Source organism: Entelurus aequoreus, linkage group LG08 (assembly GCF_033978785.1).
Source record: "Entelurus aequoreus isolate RoL-2023_Sb linkage group LG08, RoL_Eaeq_v1.1, whole genome shotgun sequence".
In the NCBI taxonomy this organism is placed as follows: Eukaryota; Metazoa; Chordata; class Actinopteri; order Syngnathiformes; family Syngnathidae; genus Entelurus; species Entelurus aequoreus.
The window spans coordinates 79,667,614-79,685,229 of record NC_084738.1 but is presented as its reverse complement, the minus strand read 5'-3'; the positions used below and the strand labels follow the sequence as shown (position 1 = coordinate 79,685,229).

General features: G+C 39.1%; 1 protein-coding gene across 1 annotated transcript in view; it reads right to left on the bottom strand.

Annotated features, from left to right (window-relative positions):
* Nucleotides 1-16,613, bottom strand: part of LOC133656452 (RILP-like protein 1) — a 57,324-nt gene extending 40,711 nt beyond the window's left edge. Inside the window, exons 1-3 of the mRNA XM_062057532.1 lie at nt 16,039-16,613; nt 7,590-7,737; nt 174-482 (exon numbers count right to left, since the gene is read on the bottom strand). Coding sequence (XP_061913516.1) covers nt 174-482; nt 7,590-7,737; nt 16,039-16,344 — 763 coding nt within the window. The 5' untranslated portion in view covers nt 16,345-16,613. The remainder of the gene's footprint in view (nt 1-173; nt 483-7,589; nt 7,738-16,038) is intronic.
* Between the last annotated feature and the right edge of the window lie 1,003 nt (nt 16,614-17,616).

Here is a 17,616-nt window from a genome sequence, read left to right as displayed (position 1 = left end):
TTCAAATACAAAATAAACATGAGCAATACACTGACACCTAGTGGCCTTCTATAGTACTGTTGTTCAAGTGTAATTATTATTATTATTATCATGATAGTGTATTGCTGGTCTTTATTTAGTATTTGAATACAATAGTGACACCTGGTGGCCTTCTACAGTACTGATGGAATTACCGTTATCAAGTGTATTGCTTGTTTTGTACTGAGCAGTCACAATATGTGCATTTCCTGTTCTATGGTTGTCATCACACTTTTTGCCTTGCACAAGATTCGCTTTTCTTTGACTTTTTTCCCCTCTTTTGAGCGCGTTTTGTTCATTCTGTTGTTTACGTAAAGAGGTCACGTGACTTTGACGCGTCCTTACCGCCTCGATGTCCTCGTTCTTCAGGGTCAGCTCTCTGTCCTTGGCCCGGATCTCATCCCTCTGCTTGTCCACCACCTCTTTCAGCTTCTTCATCACCTGCCGCTCTCTCTCGCTCATGCCTGCAAAGCACAACCACTTCATTTTTAAACTGCTCACGCCTCCATGCACACACCATTAGTCTCTGTGTGTTCTTGTATTGCTACCCTTCTTGAGACACCAACAAGGAAAAGTAGCTTCCATATGAGGACCGAGTTAGGACATAAACCATGGTCCCAATATGGGAAAATGTCTCATTTGCACCCCTGGTGGTGACATCTATCAAAATGAGGGTGGTCCCAAAAAGCAGGGATTTTTCAAATTGACTGTGTCGCTTTTAAAAGTGCTCCCCCTCTGGTCAACATATGAAATAACAAGTGTGTGTACATTTTTTTGAAGTGCTCCCCCTCTGGTCAGCATATGAAATAACAAGTGTGTGTACAAAAATTTGAAGTGCGCCCCCTCTGGTCAACATATGAAATAACAAGTGTGTGTAAAAAAAGTTGAAGTGCTCCGCCTCTGGTCAACATATGAAATAACAAGTGTGTGTAAAAAAATTTGAAGTGCTCCCCCTCTGGTCAGCATATGAAATAACAAGTGTGTGTAAAAATTTTTGAAGTGCTCCCCCTCTGGTCAACATATGAAATAAGTGTGTGTAAACATTTGAAGTGCTCCCCCTCTGGTCAGCATATGAAATAACAAGTGTGTGTAAAAAAATTTGAAGTGCGCCCCCTCTGGTCAACATATGAAATAACAAGTGTGTGTGAAAAAAATTGAAGTGCTCCCCCCTCTGGTCCACATATGAAATAACAAGTGTGTAAAAAAAAAAAATTGAAGTGCACCCCCTCTGGTCAACATATGAAATAACAAGTGTGTGTAAAAAAAGTTGAAGTGCTCCCCCTCTGGTCAACATATGAAATAACAAGTGTGTGTAAACATTTTTGAAGTGCTCCCCCTCTGGTCAGCATATGAAATAACAAGTGTGTGTAAAAAAAATTGAAGTGCTCCCCCTCTGGTCAACATATGAAATAAGTGTGTGTAAACATTTGAAGTGCTCCCCCTCTGGTCAGCATATGAAATAACAAGTGTGTGTAAAAAAATTTGAAGTGCTCCCCCTCTGGTCAACATATGAAATAAGTGTGTGTAAACATTTGAAGTGCTCCCCCTCTGGTCAACATATGTAATAACAAGTGTGTGTACAAATTTGAAGTGCTCCCCCCTCTGGCCAATATATGAAATAACAAGTGTATGTAAAAAATGTGAAGTGCGCCCCCTCTGGCCAACATATGAAATAACAAGTGTGTGTAAACATTTTTGAAGTGCATCCCCTCTGGTCAACATATGAAATAAAAAGTGTGTGTAACAATTTCAAGTGCTCCCCCTCTGGTCAACATATGACATAAGTGTGTGTAAAAAATTTGAAGTGCTCCCCCTCTGGCCAACATATGAAATAACAAGTGTATGTAAAAAATGTGAAGTGCGCCCCCTCTGGCCAACATATGAAATAACAAGTGTGTGTAAAAATTTTTGAAGTGCATCCCCTCTGGTCAACATATGAAATAAAAAGTGTGTGTAACAATTTCAAGTGCTCCCCCTCTGGTCAACATATGACATAAGTGTGTGTAAAAAATTTGAAGTGCTTCCCCCTCTGGTCAACATATGAAATAACAAGTGTATGTAAAAAATTTGAAGTGCGCCCCCTCTGGCCAACATATGAAATAACAAGTGTGTGTAAAAAAATTTAAGTGCTCCCCCTCTGGTCAACATATGAAATAACAAGTGTGTGTAAAAATTTAAAGTGCTCCCCCTCTGGCCAACATATGAAATAACACGTGTGTGTAACAAATTTAAATTGGCCAAAATTGATAAAATAAATATGTATAAAGAGACATATTTTAATAACTTGAAGTAAATAATGAAGATTAAAAAAACTAAATTAACTAAAAGCAGTCTTTTTGTCACAATGTGTTGACCTATTTTCTTATAAAATTGGCAACAATTTCTCATATTCTTTCTGTTTCTGTAATATTGCAATATTTTCCTTTTAAAATTACTTTTTTTAATGTAAAATTCTTACCTTTTTATGTCAAAGGGTGACACTTGTCATAAAATTCTGACTCATCACAACATTGCCCATTTTTTTGTTGTTCCTGTAAAATAGTGACATTTTTCGTAAAGTAAGTAAAAGTAAATAAAATTCAGATTATTATTATTATATTGCCAAAATGCCAATATTTTAAGCTTTTCTTGTAAAATCGAGACTGTTATTGAGTAAAATTCCAACTTTTATCATAAGATTGCACAAATGTTCAGTTTTTCTTGTAAAACTCCAACTCATTTTTCACAACAAGCTTTTTTATATTAGCATAGTATGTATATATTATTAATGTTGTAAATACTAATCATTATATATCGAGAAAGGCTGGTCCTAAAGAGGGAGGCATTTTTCTCAGGTCTCAAGAAGGTAACAAATACAAGAATGTGTGTGTGTGTGTTTGAGGCTGACACTGTCCACTTTGTGTGTGTGTGTGTGTGGGTGTGTGTGTAACCCGCAAATAAAGTGTTCTTTGTGTGTGTGTGTGTGTGTGTGTGCGTGCAGAGAGTGGACAGAAACATCACTCTACAAAAACTACTATTATTATTATTATTATTATTATTATTATTGAACATGGACATTGCTCAATACATCGATGAGCATTAAATACAAGATTCATGTTGTCATTTAACTTGTAGAATGGTCATATTATTCACTTGAAAGAAAAGTAGTAAATGTGCATTAAATACAAGATTCATGTTGTCATTTAACTTGTAGAATGGTCATATTATTCATTTGAAAGAAAAGTAGTAAATGTGCATTAAATACAAGATTCATGTTGTCATTTGACTTGTAGAATGGTCATATTCACTTGAAAGAAAAGTAGTAAATGTGCATTAAATACAAGATTCATGTTGTCATTTAACTTGTAGAAAGGTCATATTAGTCATTTGAAAGAAAAGTAGTAAATGTGCATTAAATACAAGATTCATGTTGTCATTTAACTTGTAGAATGGTCATATTCATTTGAAAGAAAAGTAGTAAATGTGCATTAAATACAAGATTCATGTTGTCATTTGACTTGTAGAATGGTCATATTCACTTGAAAGAAAAGTAGTAAATGTGCATTAAATACAAGATTCATGTTGTCATTTAACTTGTAGAATGGTCATATTATTCATTTGAAAGAAAAGTAGTAAATGTGCATTAAATACAAGATTCATGTGGTCATTTAACTTGTAGAATGGTCATATTCACTTGAAAGGAAAGTAGTAAATGTGCATTAAATACAAGATTCATGTTGTCATTTAACTTGTAGAATGGTCAAATTATTCATTTGAAAGAAAAGTAGTAAATGTGCATTAAATACAAGATTCATGTTGTCATTTAACTTGTAGAATGGTCATATTATTCATTTGAAAGAAAAGTAGTAAATGTGCATTAAATACAAGATTCATGTTGTCATTTAACTTGTAGAATGGTCATATTCACTTGAAAGAAAAGTAGTAAATGTGCATTAAATACAAGATTCATGTTGTCATTTAACTTGTAGAATGGTCATATTATTTATTTGAAAGAAAAGTAGTAAATGTGCATTAAATACAAGATTCATGTTGTCATTTAACTTGTAGAATGGTCATATTATTCATTTGAAAAAAAAATTGGTAAATGTGCATTAAATACAAGATTCATGTTGTCATTTAACTTGTAGAATGGTTATATTCACTTGAAAGAAAAGTAGTAAATGTGCATTAAATACAAGATTCATGTTGTCATTTAACTTGTAGAATGGTCATATTATTCATTTGAAAGAAAAGTAGTAAATGTGCATTAAATACAAGATTCATGTTGTCATTTAACTTGTAGAATGGTCATATTATTCACTTGAAAGAAAAGTAGTAAATGTGCATTAAATACAAGATTCATGTTGTCATTTAACTTGTAGAATGGTCATATTATTCATTTAAAAGAAAAGTAGTAAATGTGCATTAAATACAAGATTCATGTTGTCATTTAACTTGTAGAATGGTCATATTCACTTGAAAGAAAAGTAGTAAATGTGCATTAAATACAAGATTCATGTTGTCATTTAACTTGTAGAATGGTCATATTATTCATTTGAAAAAAAAATTGGTAAATGTGCATTAAATACAAGATTCATGTTGTCATTTAACTTGTAGAATGGTTATATTCATTTGAAAGAAAAGTAGTAAATGTGCATTAAATACAAGATTCATGTTGTCATTTAACTTGTGGAATGGTCATATTATTCACTTGAAAGAAAAGTAGTAAATGTGCATTAAATACAAGATTCATGTTGTCATTTAACTTGTAGAATGGTCATATTATTCATTTGAAAGAAAAGGAGGAATGTTTACAAGATTGTTGTCAAAAAGACAAGAGTTTTCATTCCATCAGAATGAAGTTGTAGTGACAACAATTCAACTTGGTGAAAAGATGTTGGAAATATTTCATACATTATTTTTCAAAAGTCAATATTAAATATTTGTTTTATACAAATAAAAAAGTGAAGTTAAAAATAATGAGTCATATGCTTGTACTGCATGATCATCATTTCTGTAGTTGTATGAGAATATGATGGCAATATTATGAGGAGAAAAGTTGGAATTTTACAGGATAAATTGTTAATATTATGAAGAATTTACATTTCATTACAATAAATTCTTATGATGTAAATGTGATGAAGTTAAATTGATTATTGTACAATTGTGTTTATATATCTACACACACACACACACACAAACACACACACACACACACACACACACACACACACACACACACACACACACACACACACACACACACACACACACACACATTATATGTATATATACTCGTCCAACTTCTCATCCACTTTCTCATCTACCTCTTTCATCCACCTTCCTCACCCACCATCTCATCCACTTTCTTCATCTACCTTCTTATCCACTTTTTACACACCTTCATTTGCCTCCTTCTCATCCACTTTCCTCATCCACCTACTCATCCACTTCTTTACCCACCTTCGTCTACCTCCTTAATCCACCTTCTCATCCACTTTCTCTTTTATCTCTTTCTTCCACCTTACTTCCCCTCCTTCATCCACCTTCCTCATCCACTTTTTACCCACCTTTGTCTACCTCTTTCATCCACCTTCCTTCCTCACCCTCCTTCCTCCACCGTCTTATCTACTTTCTTCATCCACTTTTTTACCCACCTTCTCATCCACCTTCATCTACCTCCATCATCCACCTTCTCATCTATTTTCTTCATCCACCTTCTCATCCACTTCTTTATCCACCTTCTCATCCACTTTCCTCATCTACCTTCTGACCCTCCTTCATCCACTTTCTTCATCCACTTTCCTCATCCACGTTCTCATCCACTTTCTTCATCCACTTTCCTCATCCACGTTCTCATCCACCTCCTTCATTCACCTTCTCATCCACTTTTTTACCCACCATCCACCTTCTCATCCACTTTCCTCATCCACCTTCTCATCCACTTTCCTCATCCACCTTTTCATCCACTTTCTTCATCCACCTTCTCATCCACCTCCTTCATCCACCTTCTCATCCACGTTCTCATCCACCTCCTTCATTCACGTTCTCATCCACTTTTTTTTACCCACCATCCACCTTCTCATCCACCTCCATCCACCTTCTCATCCACCTCCATCCACCTTCTCATCCACTTTCCTCATCCACTTTCTTCATCCACCTTCTCATCCACTTTCTTCATCCACCTTCTCATCCACTTCTTTACCCACCTTCTCATCCACTTTCCTCCACCTTCTCATCCACCTCCTTCATCCACCTTCTCATCCACTTTCCTCCACCTTCTCATCCACCTTCATCCACCTTCCTCCCCCTCCTTCATCCACCTTCTCATCCACCTTCTCATCCACCTCCTTCATCCACCTTCTCATCCACTTTCCTCATCCACCTTCTCATCCACCTCCTTCATCCACCTTCTCATCCACTTTCCTCCACCTTCTCATCCACCTTCATCCACCTTCCTCCCCCTCCTTCATCCACCTTCTCATCCACTTTCTTCATCCACCTTCTCATCCACCTCCTTCATCCACCTTCTCATCCACTTTCCTCATCCACCTTCTCATCCACTTTCTTCATCCACCTTGTCATCCACTTTCTTCATCCACCTTCTCATCCACTTCTTTACCCACCATCCACCTTCTCATCCACTTTCCTCATCCACCTTCTCATCCACTTTTTCATCCACTTTCTTCATCCACCTTCTCATACACCTCCTTCATCCACCTTCTCATCCACTTTCTTCATCCACCTCCTTCATCCACCTTCTCATCCACCTCCTTCATCCACCTTCTCATCCACTTTCCTCATCCACCTTCTCATCCACTTTCTTCATCCACCTTCTCATCCACTTCTTTACCCACCATCCACCTTCTCATCCACTTTCCTCATCCACCTCCTTCATCCACCTTCTCATCCACTTTCCTCCACCTTCTCATCCACCTTCCTCCGCCTCCTTCATCCACCCTCCTCCCCCTCCTTCATCCACCTTCTCATCCACTTTCTTCATCCACCTTCTCATCCACTTTCTTCATCCACCTTCTCATCCACTTCTTTACCCACCATCCACCTTCTCATCCACTTTCCTCATCCACCTTCTCATCCACTTTCTCATCCACTTTCTTCATCCACCTTCTCATACACCTCCTTCATCCACCTTCTCATCCACTTTCTTCATCCTCCTTCTCATCCACCTCCTTCATCCACCTTCTCATCCACTTTCCTCATCCACCTTCTCATCCACTTTCTTCATCCACCTTCTCATCCACTTCTTTACCCACCATCCACCTTCTCATCCACTTTCCTCATCCACCTCCTTCATCCACCTTCTCATCCACTTTCCTCATCCACCTTCTCATCCACTTTCTTCATCCACCTTCTCATCCACTTCTTTACCCACCATCCACCTTCTCATCCACTTTCCTCATCCACCTCCTTCATCCACCTTCTCATCCACTTTCCTCCACCTTCTCATCCACCTTCCTCCGCCTCCTTCATCCACCCTCCTCCCCCTCCTTCATCCACCTTCTCATCCACTTTCCTCCACCTTCTCATTCACCTTCCTCCCCCTCCTTCATCCCCCTTCCTCCACCCCTCACCTTCGTGCCGCTGCAGGTCCTCCTCGGTCATGGGGTCCCGGGTGGAGATGTTGTTGAGGAGACTCTTGTTCTCGTCCTGCAGCAGAGCGATCTGGGAGAGAAGGTCTTGAGCCTCGCCTCTCCACACGTCCTCCACCAGCTCCAACTCCTGAAGAGCCAGCAAGAGAACACAGGTGTAGTCGCAGGTGTCCACCTCACGCCCCCGTTAAAAAAAACAAAGATCATCGTCACGCCGGAGACATCACAAGGTTGATTCCTGGCATGGAGGAAGTGAAGTTACTAGAGAACCTCACCTTGGATATTTACAGTCGGCTCTTTGGTCTTGCACGTCACAACAACCTGGAACATCTGAGAACGCCACGCTGCCTTGAAGGCATCACTCACAACATCTGTGAACGCCACGCTGCCTTGAAGGCATCACTCACAACATCTGTGAACGCCACGCTGCCTTGAAGGCATCACTCACAACATCTGTGAACGCCACGCTGCCTTGAAGGCATCACTCACAACATCTGTGAACGCCACGCTGCCTTGAAGGCATCACTCACAACATCTGTGAACGCCACGCTGCCTTGAAGGCATCACTCACAACATCTGTGAACGCCACGCTGCCTTGAAGGCATCACTCACAACATCTGTGAACGCCACGCTGCCTTGAAGGCATCACTCACAACATCTGTGAACGCCACGCTGCCTTGAAGGCATCACTCACAACATCTGTGAACGCCACGCTGCCTTGAAGGCATCACTCACAACATCTGTGAACGCCACGCTGCCTTGAAGGCATCACTCACAACATCTGTGAAAGCCACGCTGCCTTGAAGGCATCACTCACAACATCTGTGAACGCCACGCTGCCTTGAAGGCATCACTCACAACATCTGTGAAAGCCACGCTGCCTTGAAGGTATCACTCACAACATCTGTGAACGCCACGCTGCCTTGAAGGCATCACTCACAACATCTGTGAAAGCCACGCTGCCTTGAAGGCATCACTCACAACATCTGTGAACGCCACGCTGCCTTGAAGGCATCACTCACAACAAGACAAGCTGCCTTGAAGGCATCACTCACAACAAGACAAGCTGCCTTGAAGGCATCACTCACAACAAGACAAGCTGCCATTCTTTAAAAACACAATTTGATCCGGTGGAGCCTACGAAGGACCGGCCCGTATCAAAGATAAAGCAAGACAAAGATCCTTTACATAACAGCAGCTTCCTGTTGTTTTTTAACTACACTACACTACACTACGGTGGGGACGGTATAGCTCGGTTGGTAGAGCGGCCGTGCCAGCAACTTGAGGGTTGCAGGTTCGATCCCCGCTTCCGCCATCCTAGTCACTGCCGTTGTGTCCTTGGGCAAGACACTTTACCCACCTGCTCCCAGTGCCACCCACACTGGTTTAAATGTAACTTAGATATTGGGTTTCACAATGTAAAGCGCTTTGAGTCACTTGAGAAAAAGCGCTATATAAATGTAATTCACTTCACTTCACTTCACACTACAAAAAGCTAGTCAAAGATCCTCTATACGACAGGAGTACTCTGCTGTTTTTAAGGGCCCACTGCAAAAAAGCTAGTCAAAGATCCTCTATATGGCAAGAGTACTCTGCTGTTTTAAGGGCCCACTGCAAAAAAGCTAGTCAAAGATTCTCTATACTCCAGGAGTATTTTGCTTATTTAAGGGCCCACTGCAGAAAAGCTAGTCAAAGATCCTCTATATGGCAGGAGAACTCTGCTGTTTTTAAGGGCGCAGTGCAAAAACGCTAGTCAAAGATCCTCTATATGGCAGGAGTACTCTGCGGTTTTTAATGACCCACTCCAAAAGTAGCTAGTCAAAGATCCGCCAAATGGCAGGAGTATTCTGTTGTTTTTTAGGGCCAAGTGCAAAAAAGCTAGTCAAAGATCCTCTATACGACAGGAGTACTCTGCTGTTTTTAAAGGCCCACTGCAAAAAAGCTAGGCCAAGATCCTCTATACGACAGGAGTACTCTGCTGTTTTTAAGGACCCACTGCAAAAGTAGCTAGTCCAAGATCTTCTATACGACAGGAGTACTCTGCTGTTTTTAAGGACCCACTGCAAAAGTAGATAGTCCAAGATCCTCTATACGACAGGAGTACTCTGTTGTTTTTAAGGGCTCACTGCAAAAAAGCTAGTCAAAGATCCTCTATACGACAGGAGTACTCTGCTGTTTTTAAAGGCCCACTGCAAAAAAGCTAGGCCAAGATCCTCTATACGACAGGAGTACTCTGCTGTTTTTAAAGGCCCACTGCAAAAAAGCTAGGCCAAGATCCTCTATACGACAGGAGTACTCTGCTGTTTTTAAGGACCCACTGCAAAAGTAGCTAGTCCAAGATCCTCTATACGACAGGAGTACTCTGCTGTTTTTAAGGACCCACTGCAAAAGTAGATAGTCCAAGATCCTCTATACGACAGGAGTACTCTGTTGTTTTTAAGGGCTCACTGCAAAAAAGCTAGTCAAAGATCATCTATATGGCAGGAGTACTCTGCTGTTTTTAATGACCTACTCCAAAAGTAGCTAGTCAAAGATCCTCTATAATACAGGAGTACTCTGTTGTTTTTAAGGGCTCACTGCAAAAAAGCTAGTCAAAGGTCCTCTAAATGGCAGGAGTACTCTGCTGTTTTTAAGGGCCAACTGCAAAAAAGCTAGTCAAAGATCCTCTATATGGCAAGAGTGCTCTGCTGTTTTTAAGGGCCCACTGCAAAAAAGCTAGTCAAAGATCCTCTATATGGCAAGAGTGCTCTGCTGTTTTTAAGGGCCCACTCCAAAAGTAGCTAGTCAAAGATCCTCTATATGGCAAATGTCCTGGCACACACATCATTTCATGACCCAAGCAAAACACTTTTTACACTTTTATACTGAAATAAATACAGCTACAACTTATTAAATACAAATATAGAAAGAACTACGGTTACAAAAAAGTAGGACCCCAAAAATGTACTGTGGGACCCCATTTTTAGGACTTGATGGCACCCCAGTTGGAAAATGTCAAGCACCAACTCTGTGGACTTGCCCAAGGTTCTGCTCTGGGGTCTGTTTTATTTTTGTCCTGCCTGATGACTCTCGGTCGCTTGATCCGTCGCTTCAAAAATGTTTCTTATCATTTCCTGTGCCCTGGGTGCATCTGTTGGAAGCAGCCTCAGAAACCTTGGGCTGGTGTTGGATCAGTCCGAGTCTTTGGAGGGTCAAAAAACTGTTCTCATTACCCGGGGGACAGCTCTAAAGTGACAACTTGGCTGTCAAGATCAGACGTGGAAATATGGACTATTGCGGTTCTCTTTTCAACGAGTCAACTCTAAAGGGACTTCAGACTGCTGCCAGACTTTGGACCCAGAACAGCCCACATTACCCCCGTTCTGTCCAGTCTTCGTGGGCGTCCAGTCAAATTCCGCGTAGGGTTTATGTCAGAATAATTGTATAGAAGTTATCACACAACTTGTTTTCCCATGAGTTCAGGTTGCCCTGCGAGAAGACAAACGCTGTCTTTGATCTTATCAAGCAAAAGGCCTGTAAACCTCCACTGTGTGCGACGTGGAGGTGTCGGTTTCTTTGATATATTGGTCATCTACAAATCTAAAAAGCAGAGAGGGGGCAAACCTGACACCGCTCCAAGCACCTTTTTGTTTGAACTGTTTATGACCCAGCGCGGCAGCTGTTTATGACCCCCTCCCCTTAGAAGCAGCTGCAGCTATGTATTCAGAAAATGCCCAAATAAATGCGGAGGCGTGTGGAACCCTTTCCTCAGAGCGGTGGGGCGACATTGTACGAGGGTGCAAGTGCACGCGCTCTCCTCAAATTGAATCCTGTCTCTGTTTGATTCCTTGCTTCTTGTCTTTGTTTAATAGATAGTTCGGTGTTTGAACCTGACAGTTTAAGATTTTAGTCCTGACTTTCCATGCGTTGCTGACTTGCTGTGGCCCTACACTTCCGGGTCTTCAGGCCAGGGTCTTCTAAAGATCCCTAAAACTCATTTTGAAACCCGTGGAGACCTGGCATTGCTCCCAGACCCTGGAACGACTTGCACCAGACCCTCCGTGGTCTTGACTGTGTTGACACTAGGGTTGTCCCAATACCAATATTTTGGTACCGGTACCAAAATGTATTTCAATACTTTTCTAAATAAAGGGGACCACAAAAAATGTCATTATTATCTTTATTTTAACAAAAAAATGTTAGCGTACATGAAACATGTTTATTATTGTCATTTAGTCCTTAAATAAAATAGACAACTTGTCTTTTAGTAGTAAGTAAACAAACAAAGACTCCTAATTAGTCTGCTGACGTATGCAGTAACATATTGTGTCATTTATACACCTATTATTTTGTACACATTATGAGGGACAAACTGTAAAAAATTGATTATTAATCTACTTCTTCATTTACTGTTAATATCTGCTTATTTTCTGTTTTAACATGTTCTATCCACACTTCTGTTAAAATGTAATAATCACTTATTCTTCTCTTCTTCGATACTTGACATTAGTTTTGGATGATACCACACATTTAGGTATCGATCTGATACCAAGTAGTTACAGGATCATACATTGGTCATATTCAGTTTTGATTTAAAGTCCATCCATTTTACAATATAATTACAACACGTTATGTACATATTTATATACAGATTTCAACAATAAGTTATTCACTGAAATATATTTATTAATTGTGGTTCTTACAAAAAATATATCTTATAAATTATAAAAGCTAAAATGTCTCTTAAAGCTCTGCCCCTTTAATTAGTGCATACTAAATAATGTAACTTTAGCCTACTACTACAACCATATTATTTACCAGCAACATAAAGTGAAACAGAGGCAGAGGTTGTCCTGCCACAGTCAGTAACAAATAAACAGAAAACAGTAGTGGTCAAATACAAATAAGGCAACAAGAGAAGTATCCTACACTTCTCTTTTGTAAAGTAAATGTGAACAGCCTATATGGGCATCTACATCAACTATATCATTTGCCTGAGAAGCTGGACAGGACAAAAACAAACAAACAAAAAAAAAAAATTTTTTATTTGTGGCGGACGTAATTCTTTCGTGGCGGGCCGCCACAAATAAATGAATGTGTGGGAAACACTGCAGTGGATGTCAGGTGTACATTTGACGGGTACTTTTTAGAGGCGGTATAGTACTGAATATGATTCATTAGTATACCGGTACTATAAAAGTACCGGTATACGGTACAACCCTAGATGACACATTTTAAAAAACAATGGAAAACTTCTCTTTTTAGTAAAGCTTTTAGTTAAGTGTCATTCTTAATCCACTTTTTATGATGTTGTTTTTAATTAATTTGTTGTTTTAATTCATCGATGTTTTGTAGAGCGCTTTGTGATGTCATCTGTAAATAAAATGTACTTATTTCAGTCACATTTGACTCATGGTGTGCCCCGAGGTTCTATGCCGGGGCCCCCGTTGTTCTGTTTTGTTGGGGTCACTTTTTCAAATTCAGCTTCTTTTTAAGTGTTTTTATTGTGTTATGACTTCATAAAAGCGTTTATTCTCTTCATGATTCGTCCTTAACCTCCTCTCTGTCACTTTATACCAGTCATCAGTCCACCCGTGTGTAAGCGCACGGTCACGAGAAACACACTTTTTATAGCTTGTGTGTGTGTGTGTGTGTAATGATTACACAACACACCCTGAGGCCACAACATTAGGTACAGTTACAACTACGTGCTGCTACTAAGAATACTGCTACTACAACTAAGTCTACTATTAAGGATTTACTGCAAAAAGTACATCAAAGATCCTCTATGTGGCAAGAGTCATCTGTCCTGCGTTTTGCAGCCGGTCCTTAGAAATACCCAAGATCATTCATGCAACGCCAAAATCCTGCAGTTTTTGAACGTCTGGCTGCAAAAATGCCAGTCAAAGATCCTGTATATGACAGGAGTGCCACGCTGTTTTCAAAAGCGCGTTGCAAAAACACTGGTCAAAGATCCTCCATGCGGCAGGAGTGTTCTGCTGTTCTGAAGGGCCCACCACAAAAAGCTAGTCAAAGATCCTCTATATGGCAGGAGTACTCTGCTGTTTTAAGGGCCCACCACAAAAAGCTATTCAAAGATTGTCTATTTGGCAGGAGTACTTTGCTGTTTTTAGGGGCCCACTGCAAAACAATCTAGTCAAAGATCCTCTATATGGCAGGAGTTCTCTGCTGTTTTGAAGGGCCCACTGCAAAAAAAAAAAAAAGCTAGTCAAAGATCCCCTATACGGCAGAAGTACTCTGCTGTTTTAAGGGCCCACCACAAAAAGCTATTCAAAGATTGTCTATTTGGCAGGAGTACTTTGCTGTTTTTAGGGGCCAACTGCAAAACAATCTAGTCAAAGATCCTCTATATAGCAGGAGTACTCTGCTGTTTCTAAGAGCCCACTTCTAAAAAACCTAGTCAAAGATCCTCTATATGCCAGGAGTACTCTGCTGTTTCTAATGGCCCACTGCAAAAAAAGCTAGTCAAAGATCCTCTATATGGCAGGAGTACTCTGTTCTTTTTAAGGGCCCGCTGAAAAAAAAGCTACTCAAAGATCCTCTATATGGCAGGAGTACTCTGCTGTTTTAAGGGCCCGCTGCAAAAAAAATCAGTCAAAGATCCTCTACATGAGGATTTTGCTCTTTTTAAAGACATACACTGAAAAAGATGCACGTCAAAGATCCTCTAAATGAAAGGATTTTTCTCTTTTTACAAACATACACTGACAAGGTTAGTCAAAGATCCTCTACATGAGGATTTTGCTCTTTTTAAAGACATACACTGAAAAAGATGCACGTCAAAGATCCTCTAAATGAAAGGATTTTTCTCTTTTTACAAACATACACTGACAAGGTTAGTCAAAGATCCTCTACATGAGGATTTTGCTCTTTTTAAAGACATACACTGAAAAAGATGCACGTCAAAGATCCTCTAAATGGAAGGATTTTTCTCTATTTACAAACATACACTGACAAGGTTAGTCAAAGATCCTCTATGAGAGGATTTTGCTCTTTTTAAAGACATACACTGAAAAAGTTAGTCAAAGTTCCTCTATGAGAGGATGTTGCTCTTTTTAAAGACATACAGTGAAAAGGTTAGTCAAAGATCCTCTATATGAGATCATTTGGCTCTTTTAAAGACATACAGTAAAACAAGTTAGTCAAAGATCCTCTATATGGGACGATTTTCCTCTTAAATAAATACAGTAAAAAAGTGAGTCGAAGATCCTCTATATGAGGGGATTTTGCTCTTTTTAAAGACATACAGTGAAAAGGTTAGTCAAAGATCCTCTATATGAGATCATTTGGCTCTTTTAAAGACATACAGTAAAACAAGTTAGTCAAAGATCCTCTATATGGGATGATTTTCCTCTTAAATAAATACAGTAAAAAAGTGAGTCGAAGATCCTCTTTATGAGGGGATTTTGCTCTTTTTTAAAGACATACAGTGAAAAGGTTAGTCAAAGATCCTCTATATGAGATGATTTGGCTCTTTTTAAAGACATACAGTAAAACAAGTTAGTCAAAGATCCTCTATAGGAGATGATTTGGCTCTTTTAAAGACATACAGTAAAAAGGTTAGTCAAAGATCCTCTATATGAGATCATTTGGCTCTTTTAAAGACATACAGTAAAACAAGTTAGTCAAAGATCCTCTATATGGGATGATTTTCCTCTTAAATAAATACAGTAAAAGTGAGTCGAAGATCCTCTATATGAGAGGATTTTGCTCTTTTTAAAGACATACAGTGAAAAGGTTAGTCAAAGATCCTCTACATGAGAGGATTTTGCTCTTTTTAAAGACATACAGTAAAACAAGTTAGTCAAAGATCCTCTATATGAGATGATTTGGCTCTTTTAAAGACATACAGTAAAACAAGTTAGTCAAAGATCCTCTATATGGGATGATTTTCCTCTTAAATAAATACAGTAAAAAAGTGAGTCGAAGATCCTCTATATGAGAGGATTTTGCTCTTTTTAAAGACATACAGTGAAAAGGTTAGTCAAAGATCCTCTATATGAGATGATTTTGCTCTTTTTAAAGACATACAGTAAAACAAGTTAGTCAAAGATCCTCTATATGAGATGATTTGGCTCTTTTAAAGACATACAGTAAAACAAGTTAGTCAAAGATCCTCTATATGGGATGATTTTCCTCTTAAATACAGTAAAAAAGTTAGTCAAAGATCCTCTAAATGGAAGGATTGTTCTCTTTTTACAAACATACACTGACAAGGTTAGTCAAAGATCCTCTACATGAGAGGATTTTGCTCTTTTTAAAGACATACACTGAAAAAGATGCACGTCAAAGATCCTCTATAGGACAGGATTGTTCTCTAAAATATGAATAATGATATTATTGTATAGTAAAAATCATAATATTGTTATTATAATTATTATAAGGTGTAGCACAAAGTCCAAGCTCCCAAATAAAGATGTTGTATTCTGACCTTCCTGTGCTTCCTCTCCTTGTCCGCCCTCTCCGTCCTCTCCAGCCTCAGCTTGTCCAGCTCCAGGCGCAGTTCGTCGGTCTCCGGGCCGATGCTGTGGCGGCTCACCATCACCTCCAGGATCTCCAACACCCGCACCACTTTGGGCATGAGGCGGGACAGAGCCTCGCAGCCGTACTGGTCGATGATCCGCTCGAACTCCTGGCCCACCGCCGCGGCGATGTCGTACACGTCCATGACGGTCAGGTCCGCCACGTTCTTCTCCAGGGCCGAGCCGGGCGAGTCCGGGATGTGTCGGCCCTCCATGGCGCTTCCTGTTGGACACGGACTCTCCTCCCGGCGAGACGACTCCGCTCAGCCCGGGGACTGCCTTCAAACACGGCCCGAACGTTTCCGGCTAGCGTGCGTCCATGACGGACGCCTTCATGGAACTTTTAAAAGTGATTTTATTCGGAATAAACCGCGGCCCTCTTGTCCTCCTGTCCTCTGTTGACGTCTAGCAAGCCCACCCGAGATGAGGGCAGCCCTCGTTTCCGCCTTCCTTTCGCAATAAAAGCACCCACACTTCCGGGTTCTCTCTCGATTTGACTGAGTGTGCTTTTATTCAGATTTTTTTCATCGGATTATCTACAACTTCCTGTAGATTTTTCCTTTAGGAACAAACCGCGGCGACTTCCTGCACAATCTTACAATTCCCACCCTGTTGACAAGCTTGACTAAAAATAAACGTATGACGTCGCTGGAAGAATATTTGTGGCAGTGGTGACTCAAAGGATTCTGACTGCCTTCTTCTTCTTTTATTTCCACATCCGCCACAAGACTATTAGTCATCTAACTTGCAGAATATGATAATATAAGACAAACATACTAATGTTGTGAGTTGTGAGGGACAAAAGTTATTCACTTAAAAGAAAAAAAGGACATTTTTACATTAATAAAGTTGCAAAAAAAAACAATAACAAGGGTTTTTGTGTGTGATTTTGAACGTTGTAAAGTCGTAATATTACAATAAATACATGTGCGATTTTAAAAAGAAATAAGTTCAATGTTATAAGATAAATTTGTAACAATATTATAGAAAACATTTGCAATTTATTAGAGAATAAAATTAAAAAAAGATATTTTCACATGAATAAAGTTGCAGTACAACAATAATTTTGAAAAAAATACATAAATTAATAATAGCATAAAAACGATTTTTTAAGGTCGTAATATTACAATGAATACATGTGCGATTTTAAAAAGAAATATTTTAAATGTAATAAGATACATTTGTAACAATATAATTGCAATTTATTAGAGAATAAAATAAAAAATAAGATATTTTCACATTAATAAAGTTGCAATACAACTAGAATTCTGAAAAACACATACATTAATAATATCGTAAATAAGATTTTTTTTAAGGTCGTAATATTACAAAAAATACGTGTGCGATTTTAAAAAGAAATACGTACAATTTTATAAGATAAAATTGTAACAATATATATATATAAAAAAAAAGTTGCAATTTATTAGGGAATAAAATTGAAAAAAAATGAAATTTTTACATGAATAAAGTTGCAGTACAACTAGAAT